This window comes from Papilio xuthus, unplaced genomic scaffold (assembly GCF_000836235.2).
Source record: "Papilio xuthus unplaced genomic scaffold, Pxut_1.1 DF828177.1, whole genome shotgun sequence".
Lineage (NCBI taxonomy): Eukaryota > Metazoa > Arthropoda > Insecta > Lepidoptera > Papilionidae > Papilio > Papilio xuthus.
Genome location: NW_013530472.1, coordinates 866,384 through 889,036, shown reverse-complemented (window position 1 = coordinate 889,036; position 22,653 = coordinate 866,384). Strand labels below are relative to the sequence as shown.

Genomic DNA, 22,653 nt, shown 5'->3' with positions numbered 1-22,653 from the left:
AATTCACAGATTAACAACATACCATTAAGTTAAATTAACAACGCAACTTATTGAAAAGCGACTTATTGTGACATCATTCAATAATTTAAATAAACAACAGCAATGCCCCAAAACGAAGTTCACTGAAGAGGATAAATCATTTTTGTCTAAGGCAAGTATTATAATTATACATTTCTGTAGTAATATTATCAAACTATTAGTAAAACTATTTAATTCACTATTATTAACTTCAACTATTTTGATACTGGGTCAGCATAGCATTTAGTAATTGGATGTTTTTCTATTTTACAGTTGAAAAGACTTCAAACAATTTTGATTTAGTACAAGAGCCAAGCATTTGAAATGAATCCACCGTACAATGGCCGGTTCATAAACGTGGATGGATCGCTTCTCCACATCGCGAGGAACTACTACCCGAGAGGCCATCCGATGTCAGGATTTCCAGCTTACTGTCCTTTGTGTAGATTATTCGACCGTTTCTGTACTGCTGATCATGATTGTGTGCTAATTGTACCTGTTAGATTTTATTGCCCATATAAATGCATTTGCAAGAATCGTGCCTTTTATTTAAGTCCCAGCGCCTGCTGGGAAATAATAGTATGAGATCCGGTATAATAAATATATACTCCATCTGTTGTTATATTCTCATTAATATATAGCAAAAAGGTTGCCTAGTTAAAAAAAATCATCATCAGCTCACTATATAGGTTAGTATGAAAGTATATGTTAAATGTTGTGAAGAAGTAGAAAAAAGTGAATTGTAGCATCTACTTTCCAAAGCCGATACCAGCCGATACGATTGACATACATAATTGTTATCTCTAGTTCTCAATAACAAAGGGATGACAATATTTACTTTCGTACAAATGGTGGGACATAAATACATGGCTATATAAATTCATCAAATCTTAGCACTAATAAGAAGAGCCAATGTTAATTTGAACAAAATTGAAATCAAATACTTTCAATTTCCGCGCCGAAATACTATAAATTCATAATTATCTGTTCTTCGCTTGATTTTATATTCTTTGACGGAATAAAATTACCTACATAAAGTTACTTGTAAGTGTTACTAAAAATTAAAGAAATTTTTACTTACGAAGCGACCGATTTTTAATAGTCATAAAAATGTTTTGGTAAAATCGGTAAGAATGTCAAATGATCACACTTCATTCATTTAAAAAGTTACGTTTTTAGGACCTGCGCATTAAGAGTCCTCAAGGCCAATCAATAACTAGGATCTTGCGCTAATAGAGAAGATGATGTGCCAGTTAAAACGCATGGAATCGAAGATGAACGTTCGTCGTTAAGAAGATATTAAAGGTATGTACCTATAATTTAGTAATTAACGCGCTTTATTATGTTTTTCATCATATTTTCTTATTAATTTGATTCGGAAAACCATATATTTTGATTAATATATCTTTTTTCTCGCGATATAAAATTCGATAAAAATATAAATTTATAATAAAGAAGATATTATAAATACTAACGTTTAGATGGATGGAAGCACGGATGGATGGTTTAAAAGTATCTCCAGATCGGCGGAACGGATCTCGATAAAATGTCTCATACATATTGAAAATAGTCGGGAAGAACATATATATTATATATATATATTTATATATATTTCCTACATCTAGTAATTCCATAAATTGTTCTAGGTCGATTAAGAGAAAGATTTCACCTGCATATATGGACATATAAAAGAAATGGATAATTACGATCAACAGGAAAGCAGGAGCTTATAACAGGTACACATCTTATATTATTTCCACAACTTCAATATTGATTATTCATTATTAATTTAATATGTTTTCTATAGCAGTTAAAATGGATAAAAAGCCAGAAAATATTAACCCAAAATCAACCAACTGTGGAGGTTATGAAGAGCAATCAGCAAATGTACAGGCTCTCCAGACATTATTGGGTTATGATCCTAATTCCCCGGGATTCACTTCATTTGTATACCGCGTAGCTTCGGAAATAAAAAGACTATGCCAATTGAAGAAAAAAATAAACTTCGTATCAAATTCGGAGGAATACAAGCATTTCATCGTGGAATTAATTACTTTTCTGAAAGAATTGGGTTGCCCGCACAAAAGGCTAATTACAGATGTTATATCATTACACCTTCAAACCAAATATGGGCGTTTGTTGCTCGTAGAATATTTGATGTTCGCATTGCTGAAGGCCAGAGTAATAAACACAAACTGCCTGCAAGACAATCATGTAGCCCGACTGGAGTTGGCTGAGGAGTTTTCACTTGCCTTTAATGGTATGAAAAATATTCACTTAGCATTAAAACTCAATCAATATCCACCAAGCGTTACTCCAGAAATGTTTTATTTGATGTTAGAAATCTACATCAAATATTTGGCTCAAAAAGAAACGGTCCAGGTTGTTGATAAACTATTATTGCCAAAACACTATAAATCTCTGGAGAACTATTTCAACAACAGATATGAAGAGTACATTGATATAAGAGAAAATCTAATATATCATCTCTCTTTTATAATAGAGAATTTAGCTTCACCGGCTCCCCACGATCTTGGCAATGAAGCGGGTGATTGTGGCCTCAATGCTTTTGAAGAAGCTATAGTAAAGGCACAAAAATTTAAGAAATCAGAATTTTTGACTCTACGGATGGCCCTCGTGGACTTTAAAAATAATTTTAATAGTGATATCTTTAACAACAACCAGAATGCTATGGCTATTAGGAACCATCCTTTAGGCACGTTACATGCTAAACCAAAGCCTAAGCTTGTCGCAGATACGGCTCAAGTAGAACATGAACCACACGGAGAAGGTGTTCGGAGTGAAGGTTTTAATAAAGAAAAACCTAAATATAATATGTGTGCTCCTGGAACTAGTGGAACACAGAAAAATCAAGGAAATTATAGAAACCGTAACTCTGATGGTGTTGCACAGATTACTGAAGATACAGAGAATAAGCTTAAAGAAGAACGTGTAATTGGTAGACAGAAGGGAGGAAAAGATCATTCTAAAGATATGTTTGAAGCTAGTCATATAAATAACAAGAAAAAAGGAAGCAAGTTTAGACTTGGCGATGATTCGTGTGATGAAGAGCTTTTAGCAGAGTTAGGTAATAGATTTTCTCACCTAAAAATAGATACGGGAAAGGAGGACTCTGTCCGGCAAAATGATTGGGGTAGTAGTAGTAACTCCAGTAATTCATCTATGGTTGCATGCTATAATATTGCTACGGCGCCAGTAGCAGCTAGACGTGGGCGTGGCAGAGGTAGTAATCGAGGATCTACACGAGGGAGCCGTGGGTCTCGACATTACGACTTTAATTGCAGAGGAATTTTTGAATATATATATTCAGCACACCGCCATGTTGCATTCCCAACACGGTTCCGTATTAACCGTGATTTCGATGCCGGTGTCGCGTGCGGTCGAGCTCTACCAATACCCTTCAACATGTTCCATCAAAACATTCAGAATCAGCAATTTCTCCCCATGATTTATTTACATGCATCTGAAATCCGAGTGTTTTTGCGACACAATACCATAATCCTTAAAATTAATGATGTCTTTGTATTTTATTGAAATGTAACTTAAGAAGGATTTTAATGTAAAACTTTTAATTCATTACTTAAGTGTTGTGATTAGGTTATGTTGTAAGTGATTAAAGGGATTTTTTTTTGGTATCTGGGCCCACTGGTAAAGAATAATTTCCAACCAGTTTAGAAACATACTGGAATATGTTTCATATAATATCTAAATTGTTATGTAATATATCTTATTGCCAATAATAAAGTCCTTTGATAGCTTGGAATGCTTAGATATAAGTACTATTTCCATCCATGATCCATCCCCTTATCTCCAAAAAAGATTTACTATTTTAATATGTTGTGGATTGATTCTTCTGTGAGGCACAGATTTTCAGATATTTTTCTCCACAATTCTCTATTTAGTGGAAAAGGAATCGTTCCTCACCTATGAACGTTGCCTATGAGAATAATAATTCTGCACTACTCCTAATTTTCTAGTATATATGTGACCAATACCAGAGCAGCCGCGTTTTGATGGATTTTGTTTCATTTTTTTAGCAGAAAAATACTTATTGATGTGTATTTTTAGGTATAAATGTTCTATATATGTCTATTTATGACTTCTTGTTGTGGTCTGCGCTTTTAATGTTGTATTGTCTTTTAGAAAAAATCGAAACACGTAATACGTATTACTTATTATATTTGGTTAAAATATTGGGATGATTTTAAATGAAATTGCATGTTTACGGATATGTTACCTGCGAGTATATTGATTAACTAAAACTGTACAGTTATACATATGTAAATTATTGATTAAAAGTAAAATATGAATTATTCATGTTTTTCATTATTATTATCTACATATATTCTTATCATCAATTCCCTCTCTCCCTCTATCTCGTTTTACATACTGGCCATTTAATTAGTCATCCCATCCCTAATCACGTGACCCTTGGTGCAATCGATCCATCAGCTCTATAGACATGCGCAGATTAATCGGACATCATTGATCAGCTTCTGAATATGTTTATTCTATAATACTTTGCAGCTTTTTGTACAAGGTAAGGCATAAAATACTGTCCTATATAACTTTTTTATATCAAAGCAAACTGACTTCTTTGTACTGGTGTCAAATTCACATCATACGAATTAAAAGCAAGGTATTATCAATATTATATATCATAATTATATATTATAATTGACATATTTATTTAAATGTCCGCCTGTTGATTGGTACTCCTTACATATTGTATATACGTGTAATTTATACAGTAAAGTATCGGTAAATATTCTTGTATTTTTAAATATAATATCATTTTAGATAATATCAAAATGAAAACATCTGTTGCATGTCTAACTGGTATAACGGGTGCTTACAATGTTTTCCATGACTCTTATAATTGCGTCTTAAAATCACACGTTTGAATATTTTGTGAATGTAAACTTTCAATAACTTTTCCAGTTTTCTTATAATAATGGATAGAATAATCTGGAACGATTTTTTTGGCAGTATGTTCTTTTTAATAAGAAGTTGTTTTTTTTTTAATTTATGGAAATTGATGATGTGTTCGCTTACATTAGTAATTTTAAATTTAACAATGTTAAAATGATAATAATTTACATAAAGACAATCTCTTGATAAAATATTTTGCGCATATTTAAACAGATATCGATCGATTTGGCGACATCTCAGTACGCGTACATCAATTTTATTGACAACTTAATTTTGCTTAAAGTTGTAAGTATCTAATTGAAATAAAATTCGGTATTTGTACGAAATTTCTTTAGTGTTTAAGGAAAAGCTTGTCTATTCATTTTCATATTTTGTATTGTTCATATATTTATTTGTCGTAGCGTCGTGAGAATATGGCGACGTTAAGGAAATCAATAGGGTTTTAGGAATTAATACGTTATTAACCTTTCTCATATATATTTATGTTATTTAAAGGTACTTTTGGAAGACAACTATAATTAGCGCCTTTAAACAAAATAAAGTTACCAGCCAAGAAGGAAAACGTCGATATTAAAGGTAACACATTATCACTACCAACCTTATATTATGACCTAAGAAATTTTTCCAAGAATTTTAAATCGATTGCTGAGCGCGTAAATTGCGAAATAGACAAAATTTTCATTATATGTCTATCTCTATGAATGTACTTTCATCTGTACTAAATTCTATTGCATTGCTTTGTTGTGCTCATGCATTACCAATATTAACACAATCCACTTTGTATTTATTGATACGCGTGCTACAGCGAGCTATAAATCTTAATTTTTTTTGCGTCCTGTCTATTTCTATATCTATAAAATAGTCTATATGTTATACGACTTTACTTGTAATTTTAGGTTATCTACTATTTTGATACATACAGTTAAAACCTATCTAAATGGAGTTTACAGGTCAAAACCTAAGTTTAAACTCTCACACTCAAATACTCGTACATACATAAATGAAGCCACTTCTTTAATTTTAGCTTTAGTTCTGTAAAACCAATTTTTCCTATTTCCAGGTCCTGATTAAATCCAGACAAAGTTAGGTGTATCGATTGATTGACTGCGATCAACGGTTTCTTCAATTTATTAAATTAAAATAGTAAGAAAAATACAAATATAACAATGGCTAAAGATTCAACGTCCGGACCAAAATATTGTAAAGTGTTGGGTAACCAGCTGATGCTGATGTACAGTCTTACAAAACCTATAAGAACGCAAAAAGCAATTAATAAGAGGACTTGGGAGGCGCTGAATGACGATAAACCAGAGTCTGAATCGGAGCCGGCTAAGCCTATCGAGGTCCTAAAACGCCCGTCACATCTAGCTAGAGGGCAAGTTGTTGGCGGGAGTCATACGATACCTTTGAAGGGACTTGAACTAAGGCGACGGGAATACGAACAAGCCCGGCAACGTATATTCGGCGAAGCGCGCAATCCTGAAGATGATGACGACGATTCGGATTAAATGGGTGCGTAAAATTTAAGAAGCAAATAATATTTTTAAAACTCAATATCATAGAAACTAACCAACAAGCAAAATCGGAACTAGCAGTGTATCAAGAAACTACATACATCAAGAAACAAGTACTGCCATAAAATACAAAGTAACAAAAATACAAGTAAAAAATCCAAATAGCATGGACGTTCCACGCATTAAAAATAGGAAAACTTGTTCCTCGGTCAGTCAACATACAAAACATTTAAGAAAATCATGGCATCGGGGAAAATTTTAAAAGCATTTTCAATTTTCTTTGTTGTTAGTTGTTTCTGATCCATGTGATTGTTCTATATACTCAAAACAAACTGTGAATCCATAAATGTAATGCAAACAGTAGGCAATAGGTCATAAGAAAATATGTTCTACACAGGGATTGTAATCCGGAGTGTCAGGGAAATTTTTAATAGGATTATCGATTTTCATTGTTGTTTCTGATCTATGTGATTGAAAGATATTTTAAATACTTAAAATAATTTATGAACCCAAAAATCTTATCCAAAACATAGGCAAAGTAAGAAAATATTTTCTAAACAGGGATTGTAATCCGGAGGGTCCGGGAAACTTTTTCTAGCTTTGTCGATTCATGTTCTACAAACTCAAAACAATTAATTTATCTAAAAATCTAATGCAAACTTGGAAGATTTTATTTACGACGACGAAATATATGTTGATATACACTTAGAAATAAATTAAAAATAAAATAAGCTAATAATAAGACGCCAGTAAGTATATTACCGCGTCTCAAACATTGCTACGAACGTAACATTACTAATTATTTTGATTATCAAAATTATCTACTGTACAATATAAAAGGCAAGTTGTGAAATTATAATTTTTTATTACGGTCCTATTTTTTCAAATACTTTTTGAATTTCTACAAAAGTTTACGTTAAAAAATACGTATTTGAGATCCCTAAATGTAAAATATTTACACTTTATATTTCGAGGTTTTTTATCTTTAAATAAAATATAATATATTTATTTATAATATATATGAGATAAAAGGGTTAAAATAATAATGTATAATTTTTCGTTGGACCTTAATTGTATTATTCCAAAAATATTGTTAGACAGTGTTTGGTTAAACACATACTCGTTGTGGTTCTGGATATCTTTCAGCGTTCGAAATGGTTAAAAACCATTTCGAACGATGAAAGATATTCCGGATGTCGAAGTGGTTATATGTTTCATTATAAAGATGTATCAACACATTACTTTCGGCATAAGTATGTCATTATATAATAGTCAAGAACTAATGTCGCCATCATAATGTTTTTAATAGCCACGATTTGGCTGTTATGGTATAAAAACGTATGTTTAAGCTAAAATGTACATGAAATATTGTCTAATTTTTTAATAATAAGGCCCTAAATGTCGAGCGATTGCTTAATCAATTATGAATATAATGTAATTCCTAGTCTGCTTATACATATATATAATACGTCTCTACGAAGGACTCCAGGCGTACCCAAATTAGGGTTGATTATGTAATTAACTTATAAAAATATTAGTGTAATTTACATGTATTTAAAATTATTGTAAATGTGAAAATAAATATATTAAACGTAGTGTTTTATTATTTCGCGATAGAGAACGAGAGTTTTGTCCATTCTGTCCATCCATCTCCTGACACAAGGGTGAAATCTCATTCGATTCGTATTCTCCCAAAATACTAAAGAATTTTAATGACAGTATGAATTTTCAATGAAATGTAATAATCTTCCTTAACACGGAGTATAAATCCAATTTCCTACTTTTTTTTTTATTAGTTTCGATGAAAAGTTATAGTTTTATATCTGGTTAAAGGAGGAAAATGGTCTTTTATCACTGTCTACAACATAAGGGGTAAGTTTCTTAATTAAGCTGCAGCAGAAATTCAACTTAATTGCGGGCGCTTTTCAAATGCAATGCAAACTTGCAATACTTACATTTCTATTGCGATGAGTTTTCTCACGTTTGCATATTTTAAAAATAAATTTTCTCTTTTTTACTGCTTGTGAACAAAAGAGTATTAAAATAAAAGACCGCCTAACTTCTTTTTAAATTTGCATGGAATGCATTGCTTGGTTTGATTATTCACAGTTTAGGTACCATGGAGGATTTTCTATCTAATCTAACTTATAATACTATAAATGCGAAAGTTTTGATGGATGGATTTTTGTTAAAAATTATCTCCTAAACTGCTCAACCGATCTAGATGAAATTCGGCATAGATGTTAAACCTAGTCTGAATGAAAAAATAGGCTACTAATTATTTTTTAATTCCGCGTAAACGCAGTCGCAGGCGACAGCTAGTTACACCTTAATATTTATGCAATACGCATATTTATTATATTAATATTTATGTATGTTAAATATAATGTAGTAGAAAAATTAACGACTTTGGTTGAAAAGATAAGATCGCTGTTGGTAAAATAAAAACGTAAAAAAAAATATTAATCTATGTTAATTTGAGTGATTTAACCTTATACTTTTATATATTTCAACTCCTTCAAACTTATGTTGTCCTGGTACTTCAACGGTTTCAACTTCGAAATAAATCAATACTTAGGACCCCAACCCCCAACCGCATTGATTTTCTTACGTTCGGAAATGATTTTTGTTACATTTTAAGAGCAAAAAATGATTAACAAAACTAATTGTTAATTTTAATTCATTAACAAAACAGATATACATACATTAATTCGGAAGGTAATTCATTCATTTCTTCATACATGAAAATTAAAGTAATTTATTAAATGTAAACAATAACTGTAAGAAGGTATTTTAATTTTTGCACCAAAGACACTTGGAAAGTTCCAATATAATTAAGTTTTGAGATTGTTTTTTTCTAGCGCAAAACCTTAGTTTTTTTAAAGGAATTTCAAAATAAAAATACGGAATGAATACCATTTGAATATATCTGGCAACTTCCATGGTCTTGTAGTGATTTAAAAAGCTAATGTATCTGTGTGCATGTCTTCATGTTATCGTGGACGTTTAATGCCGGAGCACTTATACATACTGTCATCCTTCTTATTCTATGTGGAAAATCTGAGATAACAATATGTTTCTGTGTTTCAGTAGTGGAAACGTTATATGTAAAATTATACTGTCGATTCGATGATACTCGTATACTCTCATCACTTTATGCGATCCTGGTAGTTCAGAAATTTAAACTACAGGTTAATCAATACCGGTGTACGTTATGTATTGCCATATTCACTCGACATTAAAAAAGACGCTAGCTTTATGGAAAGTATTAAAAAACAACTAAAATAAAAAATTATAATAAATATTAAAATAGAACACCAAAAATTTAAACTTATCTGAACTTAACTTTTATAGTGTTAGTTTTTGAGTAAAATTCTAAATTTAAAGTTAAAAAAAGATTCTTTCTTGTTTTCTTAAACTTTCACACATTTTCATTAAAATAAAATTGCAGATAATATGAACTATGATATAAAAAATACTGTTGTTATAGATCCTAACTACAGAATAATGGAGCTAGTTGATCATGTAATATACCATAGCCATAAATTAGGGTGAATCAGTTAAAATGACCACCAAGTCACATCTTATAGCTGTATACGCGACTAACATGTCCCAATTGCATCGAACTGTAAAACATCCTTTGATACAAGAAACATGATTTGTATAAGCAATTAGAACAGTAAAAAGTAACAGTCCAACCTTTATTCAAAGTAACCTAGACATTTCCTAAAATCCTATATTTCCCTAAGAAAGATTGTTGTTATGATTTACTTGCGAGTAAAAGTTTCTTAGCAAATAAATTGTTCTTCTATAGCCACCCTCCTATTAAAAGATTGATCTCTTTGGCAAGATGCCAAATAATACGACGGTATTGTCAATCGGACAGTAAAACGGTACATCAAGTAAACATTTGTTTATAACTTTAAAAACAAACAGCTTATAAAAATTTATATTTTATCTATGCTCCAAGCAAGAAAACTAGGTCAAAATTAATTTTACCGCGATTTATGAGGCGTACCATTGCGCCGAATCGCTGAGATGAAAATCAATACATTCGGATGGTATATCCCTTATAATAGGAGAACGCCCTTGTTCAAAGTAAGTACGTAGTGACTTAATACTAGTATTAAGAAAAATCAGTGACAAAGTTCCATTTATCAACCAATCAGTAAAGGTAAGTTGTTTTAATACAAAATATATTTTGTTTTTCAACAAAACGTGTAATTTCTTTGTTTCGGTTTAACGATATTAAACATAAAGACCTTCAAAATTTAAAAGCTAGCATAACATTAATTTTTGACACCTTAATGTTGCTATATACATTAAATATTAAGGGTCTTAAGGGAAATATCTTATAATGAAATATATTTAAATTTATAATACGTATTATATCATCATCATCATCAGCTCACTATACGTCCCCATCGAGGGGCTCGGAGCCTACCCTAAGTTAAGGGTGATTAGGCCATAGTATAATATGAAATATAGAAATATATTACTTACAATACACCAGTGATTTAAATTAGTAGTATCTATACAGCAAAAAGGGTGGAAAATGTTCGTTTACATCTTAAAATTGCCGTTTATAGCAAACAGCAGATGGAGAAGTACAATGTCCAAAAATTCAAGATGGCTGATTGTAAATATAGAAATGTATAAAGTTTTTTTTAATTCCTTAACGAAAAATTACGCGTAATAATAGGAGAAGGTGAAAGAAATTTTCTTTAGGGGATTTCCCGACATCTTACGCTAATATTATGTATTTGCGCAGTTAACTCATACTGCGCAGTTAACTCATATACAACTTTGTAATAGTAGTCTACTTGTCTGTATAATGTTTATTTTTTTTATTTTACAGAAAACTAATAAGTGACGCAACCAGCAGCAAAACCGATAATAAACTCAAGGAGTGCCTACACAAATATAGTCAAAAAAATAGAATATCACTACTAACTTCAATCAATCATAAATTATTTGATAATAATAAAATAAGTTTTTGTTTTAATTTCTAGCGCAGCAACTTATCAGCAAGAGGCGACTAGCAACTGCTCAACTGAACAACATGGCCCACAAACCCGCTGACGACTTAGAATTTTATGTAGATCCGCTTATGGACACTGCCACCTTCAAAACTGCTTTGAATAATGCTCCGAATTCTTACGAGTTCACTAAATTTGTACACATCCTAGTTAAGCAGATCAAAATATTTTTCAAGATTAAGTATAATGTTCTTCCTCTTAATGATCCTGAGAAATACAACCATTTTCTCGCACAGATAAGCTGTTGCTTGAGAGAAATGGGGTGTCCTTACATAGGTAAAATAGTTGATAAAATGTCATCTGAAGCTTATACCAAAGATGGTCAGTTACTGTTAGTTGACTATTTGATGTTCAAGCTGATGACTGGTAAGATGATCTATACCAATACGCCCGGCTCTTCTCGAGATAGTGAGCTGAGGCGCATTGTTTCTCCGCCAACTGTTGTCGAGTTAAGGGACATTGTATCGCAAGTGGACTGCGCCGGAGTGCCAGCAAATGTTAATCTGGATACTTATCTTACCATGCTTGAATGTGAAATAAAAAACGCGATTGAAGGCGAACGCAAAACTCTGAGGACGAAAAACTCTGTAATTCATGAGGAGGTAACCGAGGAATGGGATCGCTTAGAAAATGAGTTCATAAAACTGGTTTCTAAGTACAGGAAGAAAAGAGAGGAAGCTATATCTGAGAAGCAAAAATAAATGAAGCCGAAACAAGGACAGAACTAAACATAAATTACCAAAACCCCACATCCAAACAATTATTATTTACATCTAAAGTTCCCTTTGGGTGCTCAAGTCCAAACGCTTAAACAAGTTTATTACTAGGCCTATTTTATGTATTTTTTGATATATCTGTTTAGCAAAATTATAAACGTATTAAGTATTTCAAGTTGTGAAGGCATCAGGGTTATTTTCTTTTTATATTTAAAACTAAATCAAAAATATTTATAATATTTGTACATATCTATTCAATGTCAAAACCTCGACCTATCTACCTATACCTTCTTAATGTCAATAATTATTGTACGAATGTTAGTTAACATGACTGACTGTTTATAAGATAAAGTAGTGAGTTTGTAGCGAGTTTGACATCATTGTAAATGATTATGTTATATTTAATTTATTAATAACAATCTATATGTAAACTTTACTGATAACATGAATGTTATTGACGTTGTACGCGTCTACTGATTCGATAATATTGTGAAAAGACTTATGAACGGAAAGAAGGGTAAAAAGAAAGTTATTTGTTCTGTACAAAATGTTGATGTTCGTCCATATCTATTGTCTTTAATTGGGCCTATTTAATTTTTAATTGTTGATAAAATATTTAGAACGATGAATCCAACATGGTTACTTTTTTAATTAACTCTTGTGGGTTTGTTAATAATAGCTTGATCGATTTGGCTTAAATCCGTAGGTACATTATACGGTGTCAGTATAATTATTTATGTCATAAGTAGTTAATAAACTCTTTCAAAATAAGTGTAAATTCGTTGTTATTTTTATCAAAGTATTTAAGAAAAAAAATCATGTACCATTATAATTAAACTTAAAGCATTCTTACATAAATAGTTTTTGTGTATCGTTATATATACGAATAGTTAAATCGATCAAGATATTTTAGCAAATATAAATTCAAATAATATGAAAAAAGTAGTTTCATACTTTCTAACGTATTTTCTTGTATTTTTCAAATTTAACTCTGTCGGTGTCTAGTAGATTGTAAGTTATATATTCGTAGTGATAACATTTCAAATATTTAAAATAAACATTTTAAATTTAATATGATAGATGTGGAACAAGTTTTATGTAACCTTCTCGCTTATAAATGTTTAATGTCGCTGTGATAAAAAAATTGAAATAGTGTTTGTTTTTCATTCCTGTATGGGGTTGTAAACCCGAAAACTATGTAGATCACGCAAGCGCCAAGAGTAGGCTGTCATCTTTCACCTGTCAAAATAAGGGGAAAGAGTACTGTACCCTGTGTGGACGCGGAATACGCGTTCACACAGGGTACAGTTTCTTTCATAAACACACGACAGAATCTGCAGTCCTCAAAGTTTTTTGTTTCAAAGTTACTTTTTTTTGTACATTTGTGTTATAATTTATGTTACTGTCACTCATGATCATGCTGCCAGCTAAAGTGAGCTTTCAACCAATTTAACAGACTAATAAATGGTAACACACCAAAGAAAAAAAGATTGAATTTCTAAGATGGTGAATTAAATACAGCAAAACCATAAGACGGCAAAGTGTTTGAAAGATCTGATCAGGAAAATATATTTGGCTTGGTGGAGGTAGCGGAAAGAACAAACTGTATAATATTTAACCACAGTTGTTAATATATAACTCTCAAAGTAAAACCTTGTTTTTTTTTCGTATTATATTTTATGGTAATTTCGAAATAACGTTTCTATATTTTTTTGTATATTTTTAAAAACAAATATTTATAGCTTGAAAAGAAAAAAATTACTTAATATTATTTGCTATCATGAATTATATAAACGAACGCAACCTGAAGTTAATCTTTGTTTATAGACTTGCGCAGAACAACAGCGATAAATCAATAAACAACATTTAATACGCATCCATCACATTTTCCCAAGTTTACGAGTTGACTGAGAGACAAATAATCAAGACAAGTGTTTAAAATGTAAGTAAAACAATATTTGTTGTAAAAACGTATCGATTCTAGTGTAGAAAAGCCAGAGCAGATTACTGCATAGAAAGATTTCCGGAGCTTATAAAAATCTTTAAGTATTTTCATGTTCGTTTTCCGAAATTCAACATGACTCCATCGATACTATCCATGTTGAATTGCGCCATCTTGAGATTTTGAAGTTTGTGTCTCATTATTCGAAGGAAAATTGTATATTATTAATTAGAGGTTGTTTTGGCAATAATGTGAGAAATAATGCAATGCCGCGTGTGGTTCGCGTTATCTCCGAATCGGCTCATATAGATCCTTATTTAATATTATAAATGCAAAAGAAACTGTGTATGTCTGTCTGTCTTTCACACAAAAACTTCTGAACCGATTTAAATTTGATACACAGATAGAATGGAGCTTGAGAAAACGCGAAAAAAGTGTTGCATAAATCTATAAATATCCAGAATAAATAATTTATATCTTAGGTGATAATCGTATTTTATTAAACCGTTTGGTTACAGAACATGGACCCAAAACACAGTTCACGGAATGCGACATTGTTTTACAATATTTACTTACATAGATTTTATTTTCTTTATTTTCAGATTCACTCATAAACATGGATCAGAATAATGCGGATCGTGACACGTCAGATGACTCCGATAGCACTGCTAGCGCAGACAGCCTAGAGACAATTACTGAAAGTGATTTGAACAAGCTTTCAAAATCGAATGATAAATCATATACTTTTCTGAAATATATTCAAAAACTGGCAAACGAAATTAAGAGTGCAAATCCACACAGTAAAATAAATATCTACAAGCCAAATTTTAAATACTATAATACTTTACTTTTAGAACTGGAAAAATCTCTTCAAAAATCAGGCTGTCCGCCCAACGTGCCTATTTTGGGAAAAATAAGAACAGGAATTCGGAGAGGAAAAATCCGTCAATCACCTTTCATGTACATGAATTCCAAAGTCGATGCGAAGAATGTTGAGAAAAAAGGAAAAAAACGTAGTGTAGTCAAGGGCACTTCTTATAAAACTTCTGAAGATACAAAACGGGCATCAAACTCGAATAATTCAATGCCGGGAATAAATGAAGATAAAGCTGCTAAGTCTTTGCCACAAGACAAATATGTTGGAAAAGTTGGAGAAATTGTAGATAAACCGGATGTCGTTATCGTGGTCAATGGTGATGACAAAGAAGATGAAGCGGATGATGAACAATCACCGCTTAACAACGAAATTAACCTAAGACCTTGTGAAGAACAATCGTTCCAGACACCACAAGTAGATACGTCTGTAATACCTATCGATTGTGGCCAACCATCTCAAGCAATAATTCCAACTCCTCAACAAAATTTACTTTTACAAGTTGATCGCAATGCTAGAGTTGCGCAAAATGGCAATAACGACATACATTTTCAACAAGGCCGTTGGATGCAAAGTGGTACGATTGAAGGTGGTAGGCTTGAAGGCGGTACGATTGAAGGTGGCCGCATTGAAGGCGTTACGATTGAAGGTGGTCGGATTGAAGGCGGTACAATTGAAGGTGGTAGGATTGAAGGCGGTACGATTGAAGGTGGTAGAATTCAAGGTGGAAGGATTCAAGGTGGTAGGATTCAAGGTGGTAAGATTGAAGGCCGTAGAATTGAAGGTGGCATGATTCAAGGTGCCATGATTGAGGGAGGTAAGATTGAAGGTAGTAAGATTGAAGGTGGCATGATTGAAGGTGGCATGATTAAAGGCGGTAGGCTTGAAGGCGACAGGCTTGAAGGCGGTACAATTGAAGGTGGCATGATTGAAGGCGGCCTGATTGTAGGTGGTCTGATTGAAGGTGGACTGATTGAAGGTGGCATGATCGAAGGAGGTAGGATCGAAGGCGATAGGCTTGACGGCACTAGGGTTGAAGACGGTAGAATTCTAGGTGGTACGATTGAAGGTTTTAGAATTGAAGATGGTAGGATTCAGAACGGTAGGATTCACAACGGTAGGATTCAGAGTGGTAGGATTCAAAGCGATAGGATTAGAGTCGGAAGGATTCAGAGCGACAGGAATGGTGTCGTTAGGATTGAAGGAGGCAGGATTCAAGATGGTAGGATTGAAGGAGGCAGGATTCAAAGCGGTAGGATTGAAACAGGTAGGATTCAAAGCGATAGGATTGAAGGAGGCAGGATTCAAGGCGGTAGGATTGAAGGAGGCAGGATTCAAGACGGTAGGATTGAAGGAGGCAGGATTCAAAGCGGTAGGATTGAAGCAAGTAGGATAGAAAGCGATAGGATTGAAGGCGGTAGGATTCAAAGCGGTAGTATTGAAGGAGGTAGGATTCAAAGCGGTAGGATTGAAGGAGGTAGGATTCAAAACGTTGAATATCGAAGCCAAAGAAACTTTAGGAACATGCAATATAATTTAAATAATCAGCAGCAAGGTCCTCTGGCTTGCAATCAGAACCAAAACTCGAATTTACTACGTCCTCAAGAAATATACAATAGCCAGGATAGACCTAACCTAATACGTTGGACTTATCCAATAAATCAAAATAGACAAGGGGCTTGGAACGGTCAAATAAATCGCAATAACGATATGACTCAATTAATCTATAGAAATGAGACAAATATTGAACAAAGAGGTACGGTTCAAGTTACATATAGAAATCGTGGAATTAACGACGAAATACAGCAAAATGTAAACCATCAATGGCAGGGCAGTCGACCAAACAGGAAAAACGTAAACATTTCACAGCATCAAAGAATTAACCACACTCAGGAAATTTGGAATACCCATGTTAATGGGAATATACCAATAAACCAAAACATTCAACATGTCGGGAATGTTCAAGGACCTCGCGATAACGGCATGCCACAATTTGGCAACAATAGTAATTTTCAGGAAGGCGTAAGGATCCATGGCGGGTATCAGAACTTCAGGAACATGCAGTATAATTCGAGCACTCAGCAAGGTTATCGACCTCCAGCGTATGGTCAGACCCTAAACAGAAACCAAGCACAGTGGCAAGGATTGTAAATTAGCCATGGAATCGAAGCTACCTTTTACATAACGAATATTTCAAGAGATTGCGCTCACATATTAGAGGAACACAGAATTACAGAATAGAGACAAGTCACAAATGCCAGAATTATTGTAAAGACAGGAAATCCTAAAATTAAGACAGTGGAATTTTAAAAGGTTCAAATCAAATAATACATACAACGACATTCAAAAGCAAGTTTAAATGAAGTTATAGCAGAACAACAAACATAATCTCAAAATATCCGCCCGTACTTCAAAATGTAAAAATATATAAAGTGCATTATTCTGGCCTCTAAAAAGAAATCATTTCTTAACCCGTCTGTGTATTTTAAATATTTAAATCGCAAGTTAATGTTAAAACAAAATATATGTAGTTTGTCCTTTGTTTTTCCAGCAAAGATAGGAGTTTATAAAAAGGAAATAATTTGTCAACTAGCATGGTTATATTAAATGCTAAAGTTAATTATTAATAATTAAGATTAAAATATTGTTTATAAACATTATGTATTAATTTAATTGAATTATATAAATAGATTCTTATACATTATTCACGTGGATTGGAAAGAAAATTATTTATATTTATATAATTAAATTGGATTAAAAATATTTATATACAAACATAGAACAACATGTAAAAAGATAAGAAATATTTATTTCAGACTAATAGATTAATGATGTAATGAAGTTTTCTCTGGGAGTAGACAATTCCAATCATTTCTAAGAAGAAATTTTAAGACATAATGTGTTTCCGTGTATATTTAAATGGATGTTAGAATCATAGTATAATTATTAATACTAACTAAAATATTTTAAAAATTTATGTCTAGAAAAAATAGCCATTGGGGTCATAACATGTTAAGTTATTAAATTGTTTTCATACTTTCTTCTTTTCTTGCAATGTTAATGTATTAAACGTCCCTTGTAGTATTTTGATGCAAGGAGGTTAATTTCATAGGGTCCAAATATTGAATTTATTTGATAGCCACATTTTGTATAATAATTTTTGTCACTCTATAAAAGAAATGTTATAATTAAATTTTAACGATACCTTTTTGAGATGTACTCGTATTACATTTTACTTAACTGAATGTTAAAAACCAAAAAATGTCTAATGTATGTGAAATTGACAAACTCTGTTATATGTTTAGAAATAAAATCTCAATATAATAAAGATTATTGGTGTTCTGAAACCGTGTTTTTATCTTTGTTTTACACATTTGTTCCCACGTGATGATTAAAAAAAATCTTTCAAGGGTGGAAAATAACAATGGGGAATAGGGGATGAAAGTTTGTATGGGAAATATTTTTGAGGTTCATGTGAATGTTTGGTAAGTTTAATATGTTTTGTTGTAACAGTTTAATTTAAATGATTAGCCTTAATAATTAAAATGCTTCTCAGAGACAATATTTCACGTTCAGATAATATTAACTGAATGCTAATAATGATCGAAAGGTTAGAAGTCATCGTGAAGTGCCAAATTTACATTCTTAGTTTAATATTTGACAACTTCAACTAAGTGCGAATATACTCCATACTTTCCAAAAGTTAATTATTTAATGATGATTCGAATTCATTTTATTTATAGCTTTTATACATATGAAACAGTTGCAGTAATTTACAGATATTAGTAATAATGTAACCTTATACATATCTAAAAAATTAAAAAAGTAACAAGCACTTAAGTTAGCCGCCTAAGAGCTCCTGGCATCTCATAGTGTCCTGGTAATTCGCCAAGCCGTTTTCGTTTTTCGATCAATACAAAGCAATGGTTCTTGTTGCGCATGTCGTAAACAAAACTAGTCAAAACAAATACTCCTTCAAAATAATATATATCGATCGGTTTTTAAATTACTTTAATCCCACATCAGATTAAAGGATACTACTGCTAAATTATAAATTATAATATTGTTGACGATTATTTCTTTCCATCTCTTATTGAATAATAATCAATTTTGTAAGTTGCTCTATTGAAATAACATATCGTTTCATTAATGATACCCTGGTACAACAGCGCTTACATTTAATCAATACAAGACATTATTGCTTATACTCTCTATATACTTGGTAACTAACGTCATTTGTATATCGCGCTACCCACACCGCAACGAATCCTACAAACACCAACAGATGGCACTTTTATAAAAAAGCAGTAAATCCGAGTATAATAAAGGGGGCGCCACATTGGATACAGTTTTATTAAGCATTAAAAAAATAGCGCATAAATTTGCGGTCAGTTTCATGAGATAAATATTTAATCAGATTCTTACTTCGTGTATAATATCGATAAAATTATGGAATTTATAAAATGAAAAGGCATCTTGACTGAAATAAATGAACAAATGTGTAATACTCGTAACTACGAAGGGAACCAAAATATGTTTGTTTCATTATTTGTAACTAAAAAAAAACTTTAAAATCTATACTTTGTCGAAATATTATGCTGACAATTGTTTTTCGAACATTTTTAATTTAACCTTTATTTTCTTGAGCGCGCTTTATAAAAACCAGTCTATTGATTATGCAATGGAAAGCCACGCTTTTAAGCTTAAAACGGCATCTCCTACGTATTTCTGATCTCCTAGTGTTAAAGAATACGATTTTGAAAATTCTGTGTGGAAAAGGGTGAAAAGAGAAAGGGGGAGAGAGAAGAGAGAGTAAATTGTGAACATTTTTTTATTTCTTAACATTTTCATTTTAATATTTACAGTAGGTATGTATTCTTTTTTGTTTTATTTTACTTCTTCTCTTTTCTCTCTTCTTTTGACAAATAAACAGTTTGTCATTTTTGTAATTAATTAACATGTAATAATTGTGTCATTTTGAACAACATGTTGTACTTGCTTTTGCCAACGACTTCGTGCGCGAAAAAAAACATTGCTAAATTTGTTCCCTTCCCAAAGTATATTCTTGTCGAGTACACACTATGTTCCTTTGAATAAGATATGTTGAACGGTTATAGAGTTTTTAAGACCAAAACATGTTCATCCTAAAACTATCACATGTGTTATTCAAGATTATGTTCTATATCTGTGCTATTATAATTTTATTAAGATGTGTTGAACCGTTGCTGACTAAATATGAGATTCGAGTCAAAAGAAGGCTTTACGGAACTTTGTTTAATAGTGGAGGCAAACTTTAGTGAAGGATAAAATTAAATTATTATATTTATTTAAACAGATAAAATGCGAAAGGTTCTTAGGAAGGCGGTAAACTTCGTGATGCAACCTGCACGTATGTTATAATATTTTTCTATAGTTACCATTTTTCTATTCCCTTTGTCTATGACATTTAGAAAAATATTCTGGAACATTAGAGTACTTATGTAATTCAAAGTTGTTTAACTATGTTTACGTTATATGTATTAAAATTCTTAACATGTACTGTGTACTTGCATCACAGGCTATTTTAATTATTCATTCATGTTGTTGGTAATGTTTAACGATATCATATAAAAAACTGTTAATCGCATGACAAGACAGTGATATCATTAGCTAACATGCCCACGATTCACTCTTTATGGTCAAACGTCCTCAGTCTCTTGAGTCACTTGTTGACTGGATTAAATTCTCAGAAGACCCTCACTAACCCTCAAATTGTCTTGAAGAAAATCTGACTCATGTTTTTAAAAGTAAAGCCCATATAAGACAAAGCAAAACTAACTGATATAATTTTTCACTGATTGATAAAGTTTGGTGGTTGTTGGTAAAATAAATGTATACGAAAACTATTGTAGTGCTACGAATCCTACCAGGCTAACATAAAAATAAGATAGTAAACATCGTAGCGCATAAACTGTGAATGCTCAGGGGTAAAAAGAACAAACTATCTATAAAACAAAATACAGAATATGGAAACCAGGCAAGCAGATATATAAGGTAGTTCGTTGCAAAATACTCAGAAGGGAAAGAGAAAGGGCACTACATATATTCAGTTGGTGCCTCAGAGCTCTACTAGGACACCATGGCGTCGCTTAGTTGTCCAAACGCACTGTTCACGGTGTGGCAACGTCGCTAATTTTGAACGAGAAGTCCTTACGTAGCAAAAGGATATACCATTGGATTTGCGACGTTGCCGCTAAAATGTACACGTCCATTACTCTTCGGATTCAGTACAGTCTGAGACATCACAGTGCTCTAGTGGCAATGAAACAAAAACAACACCATATTATGACTTACCTGTCTACGTATCATGACATGGGACACGCGACCCCTGACTCGAACAGAGAGCACGTATTCGCCGGGGTGGGTCAGCGACTCCCGCACCAAGAACGAGCCATTCCTCCCCTTCTCCATGATAAGCTGTTCCGCCTCTTTAGCCGACATGATCCCATGGAACCATCTGAAAAGAACAATTGTATAACAATAACAATTTTAAAACAAAAGTAAATACCAAACTGAAATGTCTCTTCTAAAACTTGCACAAAGACAATGTAGAGAATTTTGTAGGAATCTTCAGACTCACGGTCCTCAGAGTCCTGATACAATTTGTAATAGAAATTTACAGAAATACATATTCGTATCGTCAGTACTCTTTTCATTGGTAATATTTACTTCCTTGATATTTAATCTTGTGTAATGTGTTTCGTAAAGAAAATATCTCATCGATATAATGATACAGTTGTTTTTCTATTGTTTCACACGAAGGTGGAACAATGAGTGCAATTTGTTTATCGCCCTGGCCGTATTGTGGCATTAATTGCTGGACGAATAAAAACTGCAAGTTAATCATCCTAACGTTTGGAACTTTGCTATAAATTTATCAGTTCCTTTTGTATTGCGGATGTCCATGGTAGTTAATGATCACTTTGGAGTTCCCGCGATCGTTTGCCCCGTCTTTTATAAAAAAATATCGTAGCATTACTGCGACATTATGAAATCGGACTATGATACAAAATGTGAATTGCAATGACAACTAATTTGTTTTATAATTTGATATTTTTTTCAGTCTATAAGTATTACGGAATAATTAATATTCCGTCGTCCACTTAGCATTAATGAGGAAAGTGCATCATATTTTCCTCGTCCGCCACGGAGACAAAAGGGTCAGGAAATTATTTTTCATTAATGGAAATCGTAAACTGAAAACGTCGACAAAGAGCTAAAGAGTCAATAACACGCCGAATTTTCAAACAACAATTGTCAGTCAGATGTTGAAAACAACGAAGTTTAAATTATCGTAAGGGCTTTCGTCCAAATTAATACAACGGCCTTAACATTCGTAACAACCTTGTCAAACCACAAGACCTTGTGGTAGAGAATGTTGTTTACATACTATTACGGTTAGTTACCTTTGAATACTAAGTGACAATTTCGCGTCATTTTAAAACGAGATATCTGATATGTGTAAACAAAAGGCAAATAATTTAAAACACACGTATAAATGTTAGTTCCAAAAACATTTTAAATAAAAAAATACACACAGAAGTGTTAATAATATGTT

General features: G+C 32.3%; 2 protein-coding genes across 6 annotated transcripts in view; one reads left to right on the top strand and one right to left on the bottom strand.

The window, feature by feature from the left end:
• LOC106113753 (tyrosine-protein phosphatase non-receptor type 11) overlaps nucleotides 1-22,653 on the bottom strand; it is an 88,095-nt gene that overhangs the window by 60,086 nt on the left and 5,356 nt on the right. For both annotated transcript variants that reach the window (XM_013306665.1, XM_013306666.1), the window contains exon 2: nucleotides 21,390-21,552. In XM_013306665.1, the coding sequence (XP_013162119.1) occupies nucleotides 21,390-21,552 (163 nt within the window). The remainder of the gene's footprint in view (nucleotides 1-21,389; nucleotides 21,553-22,653) is intronic.
• LOC106113752 (ribosome-binding protein 1-like) lies at nucleotides 13,329-17,635 on the top strand. Of its 4 annotated transcripts, none has more exons than XM_013306663.1 (4): nucleotides 13,329-13,460; nucleotides 13,668-13,922; nucleotides 14,068-14,182; nucleotides 14,785-17,635. In XM_013306663.1, the coding sequence occupies exon 4, from the start codon at nucleotides 14,799-14,801 to the stop codon at nucleotides 17,205-17,207; it is 2,409 nt and encodes an 802-aa protein (XP_013162117.1). In that variant the 5' UTR covers nucleotides 13,329-13,460; nucleotides 13,668-13,922; nucleotides 14,068-14,182; nucleotides 14,785-14,798; the 3' UTR covers nucleotides 17,208-17,635. The 4 variants fall into 4 exon arrangements, with proteins under 4 accessions (XP_013162117.1, XP_013162118.1, XP_013162116.1 ...); XM_013306664.1 differs by having other exon boundaries at nucleotides 13,329-13,922; nucleotides 14,785-16,263; nucleotides 16,354-17,635; XM_013306662.1 differs by having other exon boundaries at nucleotides 13,329-13,886.

Bases quoted from the DNA above. Each gene is read 5' to 3' on its own strand.
- LOC106113752 (XM_013306663.1), top strand. From the start codon at position 14,799: ATGGATCAGAATAATGCGGATCGTGACACGTCAGATGACTCCGATAGC.